General features: G+C 30.9%; 1 protein-coding gene across 2 annotated transcripts in view; it reads left to right on the top strand.

Moving 5' to 3' along the window:
- Positions 1 to 29: 29 nt before the first annotated feature.
- The window catches only part of LOC113402704 (lateral signaling target protein 2 homolog), a 56,200-nt gene continuing 40,265 nt past the window's right edge, over positions 30 to 15,964 (top strand). For both annotated transcript variants that reach the window (XM_064218841.1, XM_026643012.2), the window contains exon 1: positions 30 to 268. In XM_064218841.1, coding sequence (XP_064074911.1) covers positions 206 to 268 — 63 coding nt within the window. In that variant the 5' untranslated portion in view covers positions 30 to 205. The remainder of the gene's footprint in view (positions 269 to 15,964) is intronic.

Genomic DNA, 15,964 nt, shown 5'->3' with positions numbered 1-15,964 from the left:
AAGTTGCGTGACGTGCGTCGAGGAACTGTTGCTCGTTCATTCCATTCACCACTCTCAAACGTGAACGCGATTAGTGAAACATGTCCGTCTTTTGTGTTTTTTGACGTAAATATTGGTAAAATTCCTTTTGTGTTTGCATCTGCGTGGTGATTTTCGGTGCTAAATCTGTTTTATAATGTGTGTGATCGTGTTGTGAATAGTTCATATGAGGCTGTTATACAAAACTGGTCCAATGGAGTCTCTCAGAAAATGGTTCTACAAACCAAAGGTACTGTCAAAACAATTGTTCTGTGTTAATATCCTTATACCCATTTGTTTTATAGCTTGGCCTTTAAATCGTAGTCGTTAAAGAAATATTTGTTTTTTTGTAGTAATAATAACTGTAGGCACGATGAGTTGGTTTTTTTTACGATTGCAAGTCTTTGTTATGAGTGATTCATTAATTGTTTCTTTTCCTTTTACCAACTTTAATCGACCATACTTTGCAAGGCAATTTAAATTGCTTATCTTCGATATTCATTAGAGAAAGGGTTAAATAATACGAAGCGTTCAATTAAACTTACGTCATTAAATACAACATAATATTGTGAATGCTTACTTACATAAAGTTTTTCATTTAACAAAAAAAATATATATATTCATAATTTTAAAAGTCATTGAGTTAGCCATTATAAGTAAAGTTAAAGTACAAATTTATAAATGATAATAAAATTAATATTTTTTTGAATACCAAAAATCTCAATAAAAACAAAGAAGACTGATTCTCCGTCTCACAAATTAGCCTAATAGAATATATATTTGAATTAATGCTTGTATAAAAAAAAAATATATAATAATTCTTTATTAGGTCATGCAACTACTTCCCCTTTTTCATTGTGATTTAAGATTAGATTTGTTTTTAAATTAAAAAGAAATTAAATGATTGTAACAAAAGACAACTGATATTCTATCTATGTTTACTTAGTCATTGGATCTGGTTATCAATTTTGATTATTGTATTGATGGGGAAGATTTCAATATATTTAATCTGTAAACAATTAATTTCCTTAGATTTCATGTAAGATAGACTAACATTTATTTCAAGACCTGTTCTTCATAATTTTTTAAATATTTATTGTGGTGGTTCACTCTTACGACTTGTTTGTTTGTTGATATTTTATTATTAACTTTGTCAATTAAAGTTAATAATCATTCTGAGTCTTAAATTGATAATTAAAAATAATTTATAACTATCTATATTATATTATAACTATCGATATTTGTATGATATCATTTTCTTTCCTAATAAACTATACCAATGCAAAGCAATGCAAGCCTGGATGCGTTGTTAGTGCCTTATATAAAATTAAAAAAGAGGAACAACTAAACATAGAAGAAGAACATGTCTGCTCTACTGTCTCTACTACCTCAATTAAATTTTTATTGCTATTAGAAACATACTATCCAGTGTCTGAAACAACTCTGTAACAGATAAAGAACTCATTCCGTATAATTTTGAAAAGATTGTTTGTAATAATTAAATAACATAAACATAACATAATCAGCCTGTAAATTTCCCACTGCTGGGCTAAGGCCTCCTCTCCCGTTGAGGAGAAGGTATGGAGCATATTCCACCACGCTGCTCCAATGCGGGTTGGTGGAATACACATGTGGCAGAATTTAGTTGAAATTAGACACATGCAGGTTTCCTCACGATGTTTTCCTTCACCGCCGAGCACGAGATGAATTATAAACACAAATTAAGCACATGTAAATTCAGTGGTGCCTGCCTGGGTTTGAACCCGAAATCATCGGTTAAGATGCACGCGTTCTAACCACTGAGCCATACATTAATAGTATAAATCAGCTATTTTAACACTTAGATGCAAAGTAGGACACACTTAATAAGTACCCTATTACTCTTATTAGCTAAACACAGTGACTATACATATTGTACTGCATTTAAAATACTTAAGGAACACTAGCTACCGAGTCTTGTTTTTTGTTACTAATATTATTATTACTTCAAATGCCGTGTCCGTTTATGTCTGTGTTTATATTTAAGAACACATTAACATATTATGTACATAATCATTTTCACATACCATAACATATTGAAACTAGTTTTATGTTTACTTGCTATAATTAAACAGCTGCTGGTGTTATTGATATATCATTTTATTAATATATGTTAATGTTAAACATTAACATTTAAAGTGAAATAGTATATACTTAAAATTATTTAGTTTAAGTTTTATCCTACATGCATTCCAATGCATGTAGGATTAAATATAAACAAATCTTAGATTTACATATTTCATGCGATTTGCTAATAACTCAGCTTTTTTGTGCACTACTAAGAGTTTATGATTAATATATTTTTATTTATATTATAACACTATTAAATTTAACTACTTATTTTCACTTAATTTTAAACTTCCACTACTTTGATGATGTTCAAAACACAAATTTTTTGTAAATCAATTGTATTCTTAATTCAACAATTATTCAAAACATTGAATATACAAACAAATATTATTTTGTATGATAATTCAATTAGTTTTAGGATTTTATATAATAACAATGGATGACATTAGTCGCATACTGGTATAGAATTTTTATCACATTGCTTATCTACTAATTTCGAAGTGATTTTAATTGTAATAAATATTTTCACATAAAATATAATTAATTGATATTTTTATAATACACACTTGTATTATTTATGTTGTTCTTAAAAATTAAATGTATGTGTAGTCAAATAGAATTTTGTGCTATGACCCTTAAATGGAATGTTTTCGAATATATTTTTCATATTATAGTTAATTGAAGTAGAATGTGATGATTACTTAGAAATGTCATTTTACAGTATTCAATTATATTCAGTATTTTTATTGGTGAATTTGGAATGTGTTTATCCTGAATGAAAATAAATGGATAATATTTGATATCACATACTGTAAAAAAACTAAGCTTTAAAAGATGTTTATGTTCAGTATAATGAATAATCAATGATCTTATTGATTTGCAATCATCTGTGCATCTGTGGTTTTAATTGAAACACAAATAGATCGATAATATTCTCAATAATCATTGTATTTATTATTAATATGCATGATAGATTGTTTTGGTTTCTGTAGAGATATAAAATTTCATTGGTTTACGAATTCAATCCTGGGTCCAATAAAATTTAGTGGGGTTTTTTTAATATGAGATTCCTAATTATCAGTGCTGAGTTGGGAAATTATTGGCACACTCTCATGTCACAGAAAATCTCATCGGAGTATGATAGAATTTTATGAGAAAAAATACTGATGCATTTTGATATCTATTGCATTATTTGCTAGTCTTTGTTGAGTACAGTGTCCATGACCAATGTTGGTCAGTAGGTCACTGCTATTGATCAGAATTATGGTGGTGTCATCATCAAAAGTAGTTTACACCCCATTAACGTTATATCGCTTTTGTCTGTGAGAAGATGTACTTACATGTAACCTATATTTGATTTTTGATAATCAATTATCCTTTTTTATCCATTTATATCATTGTTATGATTGTTATAAATTAAATACACATGAATTGTTTATCTAAAAATAACGTTTATGTGACGCTGTTGCTTGAGGTCAGACTGTCCTTGTTTGGCAGATGTCGTGAGCCTCTTCCCATCTCGCTCGCACACTTTCACTTTTTTTACCGCTTTCCCAATAGCGGGTGAAACTCGGTCGTACTGCCAAATGTTTCGCGAATTATTGCCATTCATTAAAACTATTTAGGTGTTTTGCAAACATTTTAAATTGATATAATATTTAAATACTTAATATGTAAGAATACGATCAAATATCTATGACAACATATGTGCTAAATAAGTGAGAACTATTTTTTTTTAAATAAATTATAAATAATACGAACAACAAGAAAATAAGGCTTGTCACTTTATATATAAAATATAAGTTGTCGACCGTGGCTTCGCTCACGCTTAGGGATTGGTTGTCAGGTGTTAGATATAAAAATAGTAGTTTATGTCCTTTCTTGGAGTTAAGGATGCTGAATAGCACATTTCATTAAATTCGGTTTAGTAATTGGATGTAAAACACATAGACACTCTTTCGCATTAAAAAAATTAATATAGATTATATTCTACGTATATATACGCAAACCTCCGAAATGCACTGCAGATCCTGGTATAAATTTAATGTACCTATTTATTATTTTATTAGTTTAGTCAGTTTATCAGTTAAGGATTCAAAAAAGTGGCCTTCTCAATTATTAGTTGCTTGTTAATATGGATTTGTTGATAAATCTAAATATAAGTCCCTATAAATTGAAATATAACGTGAATTGTGTTTTTGCATGTCCTCACAAAGAAAAATAAAATACAATTTAAATTATAAGCGAACACGCGATAGTGGTCTTTAAAAAAACATTTCTCGTAGTATGTAACCTTTGCGTATATTTTAAGAGTTATGTATGTAGAATAAAACTGTATTACTCTATTCCAACCATAAGAGGAGAAAAGCCAATTAAACAATATTTTACTGCGTATTGACGCGATATCATTGGTCGAGAGCTCGATGAATCTGATATTCACTATAGATTTGTGAAAAAATGGCGATTTGAACGTCGACGAAACTGTTATCGGTATTTCGGAAGTAATTAAAGCGGATATAAGTAGTTAAGTGTTATATTATAAAAAATATATATTAATCATAAACTCTTAGTAGAGTACAATATAGCTGAGTTATTAGCAAATCGCATGAAAAACGTAAATCTAAGTTTTGTTAATCTTTTTTCCTACTTCCATTGGAATAGGATATAGTTATTGTTATTTGTGAAGGGTGAGTGAGCCAGTATAATTACAGGCACAAGAGTCATAATATCTTAATTCCTGTAATTGATCACGCACCACGACAACTGTGGCGGTATTAGTAGGCTTATTGTGTTAGTGCCTAAGGAATAAGGTTATAACCTACCATCAGATGGCACATTTGCGTCTTAAGCCTTTTTGGGGATGTAATTTCTCCGGTAGTTTGTAAAAATCTATAATTGTTTATCGTTTTATTTATTTAATTCTTTGTAACATAGATAAGAAAATGTAGATTGAATTCGTCGATTATAAATGTTCAATCGCGAACACGTATTCATAGTACGTGTTTGTTGTTTTAAATCGTGATTTATCAGTAACGACGTTAAAGGACCGATATTACGTACGATAACATATTCTACTTAGAGGTCATGAAGTTTTATTATTAATATACTTTGTGTCAAATAACAATGCAATGATTTCATCGCTAATATAAAAGCCTTTGAACTTACGGTAATTTTTTATTATTAATATTAACTTTATATTCATTAAAGTAATCAGTAATCGTATAGAAATTCATGTAAATATAAGTGTTTATTTTCTGTTAATATTTTTGATACTAATTATTCTAAACTAGCTACCCGCCCGGTTTCTCATGGGTAGATTGGAGTCTACATGACACGTTTATATTTTAACACGTTTAAAGTTCAAGCGCACCAGTCGGTATGAATATTTCCGACTTCTTTAAAGAGTCGTATCTTAGCTAAATTACACAAAACTGTGATTAATATACATTACATACGAGTATACCGCCATTATTATAAAACACTCATTTGATTGGTGGAAACCAATTGATTTTAGTATTACTTGTCTGTGTATCGGTTTCAAATGAAAGACAGACGCGGCGGAGGGCTTTGTTACGTTTTTGTTGTATGTAACCGTTTATTTTATTTCTACCAGTGTTAATATAAGTTTTAAATCAATAAGGACTTAATTCGTCTTCGACTTTCGTGTTTCTTTTATGACGTTTATCATTCTGGATAAAATATTAATTATTATATTCCGAACTTTGTCTATGAATGTTGCTTCGGGCTGGTGAGTTAAACAATGTTGTGTCTTCTTCTTTCTAATAATAAATATTTATTTATTATTATTATGATGACAAAACAAAATAATATTTTGAAGTAACAAAAGCGAATACATATTCTCAGTCGTGCCTTTTGTTAATTCGTCAAAAATAATTAATTAAAGTGAATATTTATTAATAAAATCTTGATTAAAAAATGTGCATTCGCTTTAAATTTTGTATTCGCTTTAGTTGTTTCACTATAATGTTCCACGCGCTCAATCTGACTTTTGTTGTTTGTAGTCGGAGGAAATCAGTGTTTAATTAAACACCACATAAGGTAATTTGGTATTAGATCGTTGTCAAATATTGACATCATACAATCCGTTGTTATTCTCTGACACCACAATGTCACTGAGTACATTGAACCCTTGTTGTAAATAACATGTAAAACAATTCATTCATTATAAATTAAGGAAAAAAAAAACAAATGAATGAGAACTTTGCTGTGGTATTTCAGGCGGGGAAACACGTCGCAACCCAACTTATCAATAACTGTTTGCTTATGTTTAATTCAGTCAATACAGTTAAACTATTGAGGTTAAAATAACAAAAATTGTGTATAATATAATGTGATTATCTCCTCTTGTGTAAATTTTGACACATATAAATTTGTCACGATTGTATCCAGCACGAGATGAATTGGAAACATAAATTGAACACTCAGTGCTGCTTGCCTTAATTTAAGCACGTGATTTTCGATTCTTACCACTTATGGGGTGATTCTTAATGCATCTGTTGAAATTTATCAAGATTAATTACAATTTTTCTGTAGATTTTTATCCATTTCGCATATGTAGATACCCAATTAATTATAGTAATACAAGTCGAAAAATGACCTATTCGAAAACCTATATTGTTTAGTATTTTTATAATATATATATATATATATATATATACCAGTCATGAAATTGTTAATTCGTTAACAGAAAAATGTATAATCGAACATATATACCGATTAGATACACAAAACAATAATTTTCTATCGCTAGTATAAAAGTTATTTCTGCAATCGTTATCGTCTTTCGAAAAGCTAGAAACAGCTGGTGACCTTGACTTGCTATATATATATAGACATAATATTATTCCTTAGTTTTAATTAATTCATAGTTGTGCCAAATGAGCTAATTATTTAGCAAATGTATCTTAAGACAGTTGATGGCTGTCGCAAATACAACGTGAATTTAATTTCCGTCATCTATCTAGAATAAAATCGAGGTTAATTCGTTTTTATAGTATCTATATAAAATAATAGAGTAGATATTTATTCTTTGTCTTTCCTAACTCATTCAAAATGCTTAGATTGGCAGTAAAGAGGTAATCCTCTCACGTAGGACTCCTGACTAAGTGCACCGGCGGTACTCTCCGTCAGTAACATCACGGTATTAATATAGTAATCGAAGACTATGACGTTCTGACCTTAGTAAGTACTTTTATAACATTTAATTTTTCTTAGGATATAAGAGGTAAAATGATTTATATAACATTTTGGTATGGTTCTAAATATATTTGATTGGAGGGTAGAATTAAAAAAAAAAACAATTTGCTTTTTTCAATGTTTTGCTTCTACAATTATTGAATAGTTATTTATAGATAGAAACAGCTTTGAATATAATTTCCATAGTAGGTACTAAAGATAACGTCTATTATAATTCCGGTAAGGTATATATCGTGCGTATAAAATTTATTTCATTGTTTTTGTGCTCTTATCTCTATGTAATGGAAGATATAAAATCCGTATCAAAACTTTTATTTATGATTAATACGTAACGGAGCTCGAGTCTTATTATTTATAAATCAAACATAATAATTACTAAACAGATAGTCTTACTGTGGTTTTCTTTTTGATTAATTATTATGCCTTCGGAAACATATTTAGGAAACTCGTCAAATATTTAAAAAATTATGAACTTCCATTTAAATTTTCATCCTAAGAGCTTCATACATCTACGCATAATCATAAGCAACGTTTTCCACAGTTCTAACTTTCATAAATTACGTCTTTGTACACAAACTTTGAACCCCAATTTTAACCTCTTAGGTGATGAATTTTCGAAAAAAAAGGGATTACAAACAAATTCCATAAGGAATTCTTGTGCAAAATTTCATCTCCCTAGACTCACAGTGCACTACGTTGTATGTGTAATTTTGATATTTTATAAAAATAATTTTAATATTGTATTAGGTATTTAGTCATTTGTCTGTCAGTGCTCTATGAACAATGGACATGCCAAGGTCGGTAAGTTGGCCGAACTTAAGTTACTCACAAGTGACTGCGTAGAAAAAAATTTTAGAAACAAAAGTGAAGTGCGTGCGGACGGACTTGAGGTACAAATACGACTGAGATTAAAATTACGCAAATACTCGATTGACAGTATTGACAATTATAAATTGCTGATATTTATGTCTTAGATTAATTGATTTGTTAATAGATATGTTGGTTTAATACATTGATTGTTATGACGTGCGTTTAAAATGTTAGTAGATTGGTATAGAATTTATTGTTTTAAAGTAGTATAGAACTGAGTTGCGTAACTCTTAAGCAATCGCTTTTCTTCAGTGTAACTGCCAGTATAACTACAGGCACAAGGGACATAACGTCTTAGTTCCCAAGGTTGGTGGCGCATTGACGATCTAAGAAATATTTAATATATCTTATTGCGCCATTGTCTATGGGCCACTTACCACCAGATGGCCCAGTTGCTCGTCCTTCAATCTCCATCATAAAAAAATATGTAGAATTTGTATACAATGAATTATATATTTTTATCTTTAAAGATAATCTCACGCACTACCGACCGAATACGTCTGAACGATTTCGTTGTACATAAAATAAACGTAAAACATTTCAAGTTATTACATAAAAACATGTTCGTTTTTAAAAAGGTTTTTTTTTTACCTTGAAATATACAAAAACTATTGAAGGTTCTTGTACTAAAAATGTCCTCCTAGGTTGATATAAATATATGAATACAGTACAGACAAGGCCGCGTTACAGTTTTATAGCATGTATTAGATAATATGTCTGCCTGTGATGTATTCATTACGTCATACTCGGTATAAAGACCTTGTCTAATGTATAATTTCGCGTGGGTTGAAACTATTCTATTTTTAGGTAAATAATAATAAAGTAGTAGCGATATTACGTTTGTGTATTGAAGTGTTCCTTTTTGTTTCAGCGATTCTCTTAAAGTAATTGTTGTAATTGATCTCAGAATGCTTAGCATAATTTACAAGCGTTTAATCTCGACAAACTACCTATTAAGACGTAGAAAACGTAGCCAGCTAGCGTTTCTTTAGTAAATGCTTAAGGAAAATAAATTTGTTGCCTCTTTAAGATTTATTTACTAGCCGTAATTCATTTAATAAAATTTGAATTTGCGATAATCTTACGTGAAGCAGAACGCCGTAATTACGCGTGCGCAAATCCGGATGAATACTTAGGTACTTAGGATTATTATTCCTTCGTTAAGCGACGTTAGATAATAGTAATTATTTATTCGTTGATAATTAAATACAACTTTTAAATAATTAAGAACATGGCCGGATGTCCTTACATTGGAATTATCATTTAATGATAAATTACTAACTTAAAATGAGTGCTGAGCGAAGGCCTCACATTTTGAGGAGAAGGTTATCCATCACGCTGCTCCGATAAGGTTTGGTAGATACGCGTGTGGTAGAATGTGTAATTTATCTGACACTTGCAGATGTTTTCAATGGTGTTTGCCCGGTTCAACCCCACAACCTTCAGTTACGATTCATGTGATCTTAGAACTGGGCCATCTCGGCTCTTGTATACTTATTGACTCCATCAACAATCTCAATAGTTGTCTTCTTCCTGACATTTAAAGTTAATATTAAACAATATTGTAGTTGTATTGTGTTTTGCGAGTCTCGTAATCAATGTTGAATTGAAATCGATATGGTCACGATTGTGCTGCATTCAAGGAAACGTAACTCTGACGTAGTACTAGAAAGCTACGGCCCTACATATGCGTTGATGAATGAAATGATTGCGATTTTTGTTGTAATTGTTCGTTATTTAGTACTAGCATAGCTTTGGCTTATTGAATTTAGATTGATTTGTCATTTTAATGTTAGTGTGCTACGTCACACAAGTTTTAGACATAGATGAGAGCTTCGAACGTAAAATTAAAACCAAATATGTGTTTGTATGTATGTATATGTTTGCAGTAATACACGTAAACATACTATCAGTATCGAAACGTATTTCTGCATTTCATTAAGGCTAAAGATGAATCCATGATTTTGTTATCTCTGGCGTCTAACGCACAATATTTTTATTTTCATATCTATGTATACCAATCAATTCCGGTGTGTCTGACGTACAGTCACACAGTTTATTAGCTTTCCCGTCAACCTTTCATTCAATAGTAATGTGTTAACACGACATTTACAATATCAATCTATACTGGCATGACTGGCGGAGCAGTTCAATAGGTTTTCCGTTTACCTTACTTTTATATTAATGATGTATTTTTATGTAGTCGTGTAAACCGTTATATAAATAAATATTTGAAATGAAATTTAATGTATAGTGTGTTTAGGTAGTTTAGGTCTTATGTTAGTGTGTTTGGATAACACATTTTATATGTCGTTCATCAGTCAATAGAAGTTTTTTAAGTTTAACGGTGCCTTCCCTCGTTAGGCAGTTGTAAACATCACGTGCAACAGCCGACAGTTGTGTCAAAGACAATATGAGAGAAGGAACATGCCAACTAGGGGAACTCTCTTGTTAGAACTCGACCGGTGCACATGTTGTATCTTCCTTGAGCCGATAAGCTTGTATCGCCTGTATAATAGAATCAATTAAAAGGTTCTCGAATCAGTCGGAAATTTGCTCGATCCATCTTACCCCAGTCTCGATCTTACCTCTCCACACTCTCTTTATTACGTTAAATGACATATTTTATATTTTTGTATTAAATATGATCGCATATAGATTTTAAATTTAATAGTCTATATATAAGGCGATTAAACAAAATACAATTAAATTTTCCTTATGTAATTGGCAGAGATTGAAGATGATATCGGTGGTCACAGGGTGTCGCACTAATACAATTTTAAGGAATATTAGTAATTGTCCCAATGACATAAGACATTAAAAAAATTAACTAGTGGGTCTCCCGTGAAACTTTCCGTTTATTCAAAAGATTTTTTTCGAAACCTACGACACGTTTTTTTTTTTTTAATTTTCATTTCATTTCACTGTAAACCGCAAGTCACTCATCTACGTTTGGCGTCAAAATGATGAAACCTTTTTTTTATGAAATTTTTAATGTCAAATATTATACATTAGTTCAGTTAGAATTGGAGTTTGTCGAGGCGGTCGGACAAATGGGCCACTTGATAGTAATTAGTCACCACCACTCGTAAACATTAGAGCAGTAAGAAATATTAAACATCCCTTACATCGCCAATGCGCCACCAACATTGGGAACTAAGATGTTATGTTCTGTGCCTGTAGTTACACTGGCTCACTAACCCTTCAAACCATTCAATAATAAATACTACTGTTTGCGGTAGAATATCTTTTAAGTGGGTGTTAGTACCTACCAATTAAATCTATGTCTGGCCGTGTTTGATTGCCGTCATTTTGGATTATGAGTGTGCTGGAAAAGAGAGTTTGCTGGCACTATATATACTGAACTAACTGTATCATATGTCTTGCGCAGATGGCTAGTTTCTTGCTTCCGTAACCAAAATCATGAATTTAATATGAAATCGAAACCGACGAATTTCCATTCAATTGTAATGTAACTTGATTCTTCACTATACTAGTGAAATTATATTATCATTCAAGTGTAATTTAGCCTGAGCGTTTTAAATAAACTTGAGTTTTAAATATAGAGTTGATAAGGAATTTATAATAAACTTGACTCGTTTTCGTCTGCGACTTTGTCCGCGTGTTAGGTTAGATTATGTTTAAGGTATAAAAAGCCTATGTCCTTTGGGGTTCAAGCTCGCTTCATGCCTAATTTCATCAAATTCGGTTTAGTGAGAAATGAGGACCATGTTGTGAGGAAGGTCTTGATCATGGATGGGGATGGATATAGAGGTAGGGGACGACCAAAGAAACGATGGATGGATTGTGTGGAAGACGATATGGTTAGAAAGAATGTTACTTGTGAGATGACGTCTGACAAAGAAGTATGGAAGAAGACACGCTGCGCCGATCGCAAGTAAAAATTGCGATAAGGGCAGGAGGATGATGATCGGTTTAGTGAGAAAGCGTAACAAACCAATTGACAAAATATCTTTCGCATTTATAATAATATTATTGATTGAACATTGTGTTCGGTGAAGACGTATTGATTATTATCGTCGCATTTGAGATTGTTGTAGGTATTTTGTTGATCGTAACAGCTTTCATTTTGAAACTTATTATTTTAGTGTCATTAATATTTACTTTTGCGGTGGTTCCTCCATAAAAATGTGTTGGCTGTCTCCATAAAAAGTTTACATTGAAGGACGAACATACCAAGAATAAATCTTGCTTAGAAAGTAGCTTCGCAATGGCATGGATGGCTTAGGAACGCATATAGGACAATTATACAAACATTTATTTTTATGAATAGGTATATTAAAACCCTAGCAAGCCCTACAAAATCTGTAAAAGATGCTAACTAGTGAAAATCAATGAGACACCATTATATTATGTATAGGTAAAATTCAATGGCTCGACCCTAGGTTTGAACTCGGCACCTTAGGACCAGCAGCCTTATAAGCTAGCCACTAGACCAACGAGCAACAGGTAAAAACATAGTATAGTGCTGCTAAATAACAATAGAATTAATTATTCTTTGTTGATTGTATTACCCTGCCAAATATCAGTCTCGTCTGTTGAGTTGTTCGATGTAATGCTATTTATTAAAAATAGACATGTCTAACACATAGAAAAATGTGCATTATTCAAAATAGTAATGGCTTTTTAATATAGTAGCATAAACTTTATAATTCTTAATTTAATGAATTTGGAGTTATATTATATAATTGAGTCTGTGTATGTGTAAATTTTTATTTCGCATTATCTCGAGAACAAATAATGATGTCGGCACTGAACGAGTTTCTCCAATGCGTAATAACTTAAAACGTAAACACGATTCGGATTGAAAATAAATCCTAAAATGTAGATTTATATTGTCTTTAAAGGTCATTCGCTAATTTGGTGGTGTGGACAGAGCAAAAAATATCATCCATACTTTTTTACGTTATTATTTTTTACAACTGCGCAAATTTCGCTTTCACTATTTATATATAGTGATGATTCAATGTATTATTATGTTAATAATACCAACTTATTTATCTTATCACGAGCGTTAAATTATTCTATTCCACTGGTTGAAAATTTTCCTAAATAAATATTGATTAAAGTGTAGGCTACACACCAGCACCTTACGTGTTTTTGAATTATAATAAATTTGAAGTTTACGCGTGACCACAAACACAAAGGAATAATCATGAATTTTAGGAATAGTATTTGTTACCTTTGTCATTTAAACATTTTTTTTTTATAATTATTATATTATATGCAATTTTAAATTTAATGATTATTAGATAGTATAGTAGTAATATTGTATTTACATTATAATTAGAGCAGCTCTGTTAAAATGTAACTGGGCTTGATATGTTGCATGTCAGATGGTCTGTGATCGAAAACTACAAACAAATGAATCGGCCGCAAAAGCCAACGATATCGTTAAAAGCCTTAGCGGTGATGACTAGGTGCTGTAAAAAACAGTAAATAGGTCTTATATATATAATAATTATTCAATAATAACAATAATGAGTAATTAAATAAATATTTACGTTTTTCTCCAAAACAAATAATTTGAAAATCAGTAGGTACCTACACTAACCGATGTTATGAAGTCGTGACGGTAGATTTGACGAAACTTATTGATCGTATGACCAAATCATTGCCTATACCTGGCACATAATATAAAAATCTAAAAACGAAAATATTAGATATGAGATAATGAGCTTAAAAGACAGTGATAAAAAATTCAATTGGGTTTCAAATCTTTACGCAGGTACTACTATAAAAATGTCTCAAGTCCGTGCCAATACCTAAGAATGTACTACTATGTTTCACTAAGCAATATATAACTTCATTTATTTATATCGGAATATATAATCATAATGAATTACTTAGTAATCGTACTATTGAATAATAACGATTTCAGCTTGCGAGTAGCGGTCTGTATTTTTAATGCATAGAAATGCTTACAATTCTACAAGGGTTTGGACACAACTGCGGTTTTGATATATAATACATATATGTACAGAACATAATTTATTTAATTATTTTTAAATATTAAAGTATAACATTTTAGTGGAGGCGTAGTACTGTAGGCTAAGAAACAAGTTTTACCAGTAATTGTAATCAATGTGCAGTATTATTATAGCAATTAAAATTACTTCATTAGTTAGTTTTATTTTCTGGTATGTATTAATCTACAAGAGCACTTTTAAGTTTATTTTCTAAGAAATCAATAATCTATCTGCCTGTATTTACTGTGTTAGTACAACTTAAACTTAAAGGTCTTACGTATTTATCATATATGTATATAGCCTATTCCAATGGAAGTAGGAAAAATGATAAACCTTAGATTTACGTATTTCATGCGATTTGCTAATAACTCAGCTATATTTTGCACTTTTTTTTTTTTGGACAACATCACATACCTTACTCTGATCCCAATGTAAGTAGCTAAAGCACTTGTGTTATGGAAAATAAAAAGTAACGACGGTACCACAAACACTCAGACCCAAGACAACATAGAAAACTAAACTTTTTCTACATCGACTCGGCCGGGCTCGAACCCGGGCCCTCGGAGTGGCGTACCCATGAAAACCGGTGTACACACTACTCGCCCACGGAGGTTGCCTTAAAAGTTTATTCGTACTATTAAGAATTTATGATTAATATATTGCGCCTATTTCCACTTTAATTTTACTTCCAAAATACTTATAACAGTTTCGTCGACGTTCAAACCGCCATTTTTTCGCAAATCCATAGTGAATATCATAGATTAATCAAGCTCTCCACCAATGACATTACGTCAATTTGCTGTCAGATGTTCTTTATTTGGTTTTTTTTCCTGTTATGTTTGTAATAGAGTATATAATAATATATGTGTATACCTGAGGACGCCAAATTTGTTAGTAAGTTTGTATAGCAGTCGCCATTTTCGATGTTTGGAATATGGATTTGGTTCCAATGAGATATCCCATAGGTTATAATGTATTATATCTATATTTTGTAATAGATTATCAACTAACTTTCTATTGGAGTTAGGGACTGCGAATTTTGAATATAGCTCATAAGATATATATTTATTTTACATGTTACTAGTTAACGTAAACGTATATATAACTTTTATCGTGCGTCATCTATTGTACAATGATTTTACTGTAGCAGAAAGGCTAATAAGTGTATCGTATTGGTATTTTGATAAAGTTATATATTAAACTTAATTTGTTTGTATGTATCGGTGTAATATTAAAATTTAATGAATCTGTTCAACCCAATCGATCGAGCACACAGTTTTGGTGCTTGTGACACTATAATGCAGATATCACATTTATTGTTTTTACTAAACGAAAGAGATCTTAACTGATGATTGCGGGATCATATCCAAGCAAGTACCACTGCAATTTCACGTGCCTAATTAGTGTTTATAATTAATTTCGTGCTCGGTGGTGTAGGAAAACATCGTGAGGAAATTTGTATGTGTTTTATTTCAGTGAAATTCTATCACATGTGTATCAGCCAACCCGCATTCGAATAGCGTGGTGGTATTAGCTCCAAACCTTCTACTCAAAAGGAGAAAGTGTTCTTGTTGTGTCCCAACAGTGGGACATTTATAATCCGTAACTTTACAACATGAATTGAATAAAAGATAATTTTTAAGGTTTCATACGATAAGTTTATTTTATTTTGTTTATTGTTAACAATGGTATCTCAGCGCTAATAAATATTCCAATCATTTCGAAGTCTGCGGAGATGGCGCTGTGCATCGCGCCTTGAA

The sequence above is a fragment of the Vanessa tameamea genome, chromosome 24 (assembly GCF_037043105.1).
Source record: "Vanessa tameamea isolate UH-Manoa-2023 chromosome 24, ilVanTame1 primary haplotype, whole genome shotgun sequence".
Taxonomy (NCBI): Eukaryota; Metazoa; Arthropoda; class Insecta; order Lepidoptera; family Nymphalidae; genus Vanessa; species Vanessa tameamea.
Note: the sequence above shows the minus strand (reverse complement) of the source record. Positions and strands in the feature narration are given on the sequence as shown.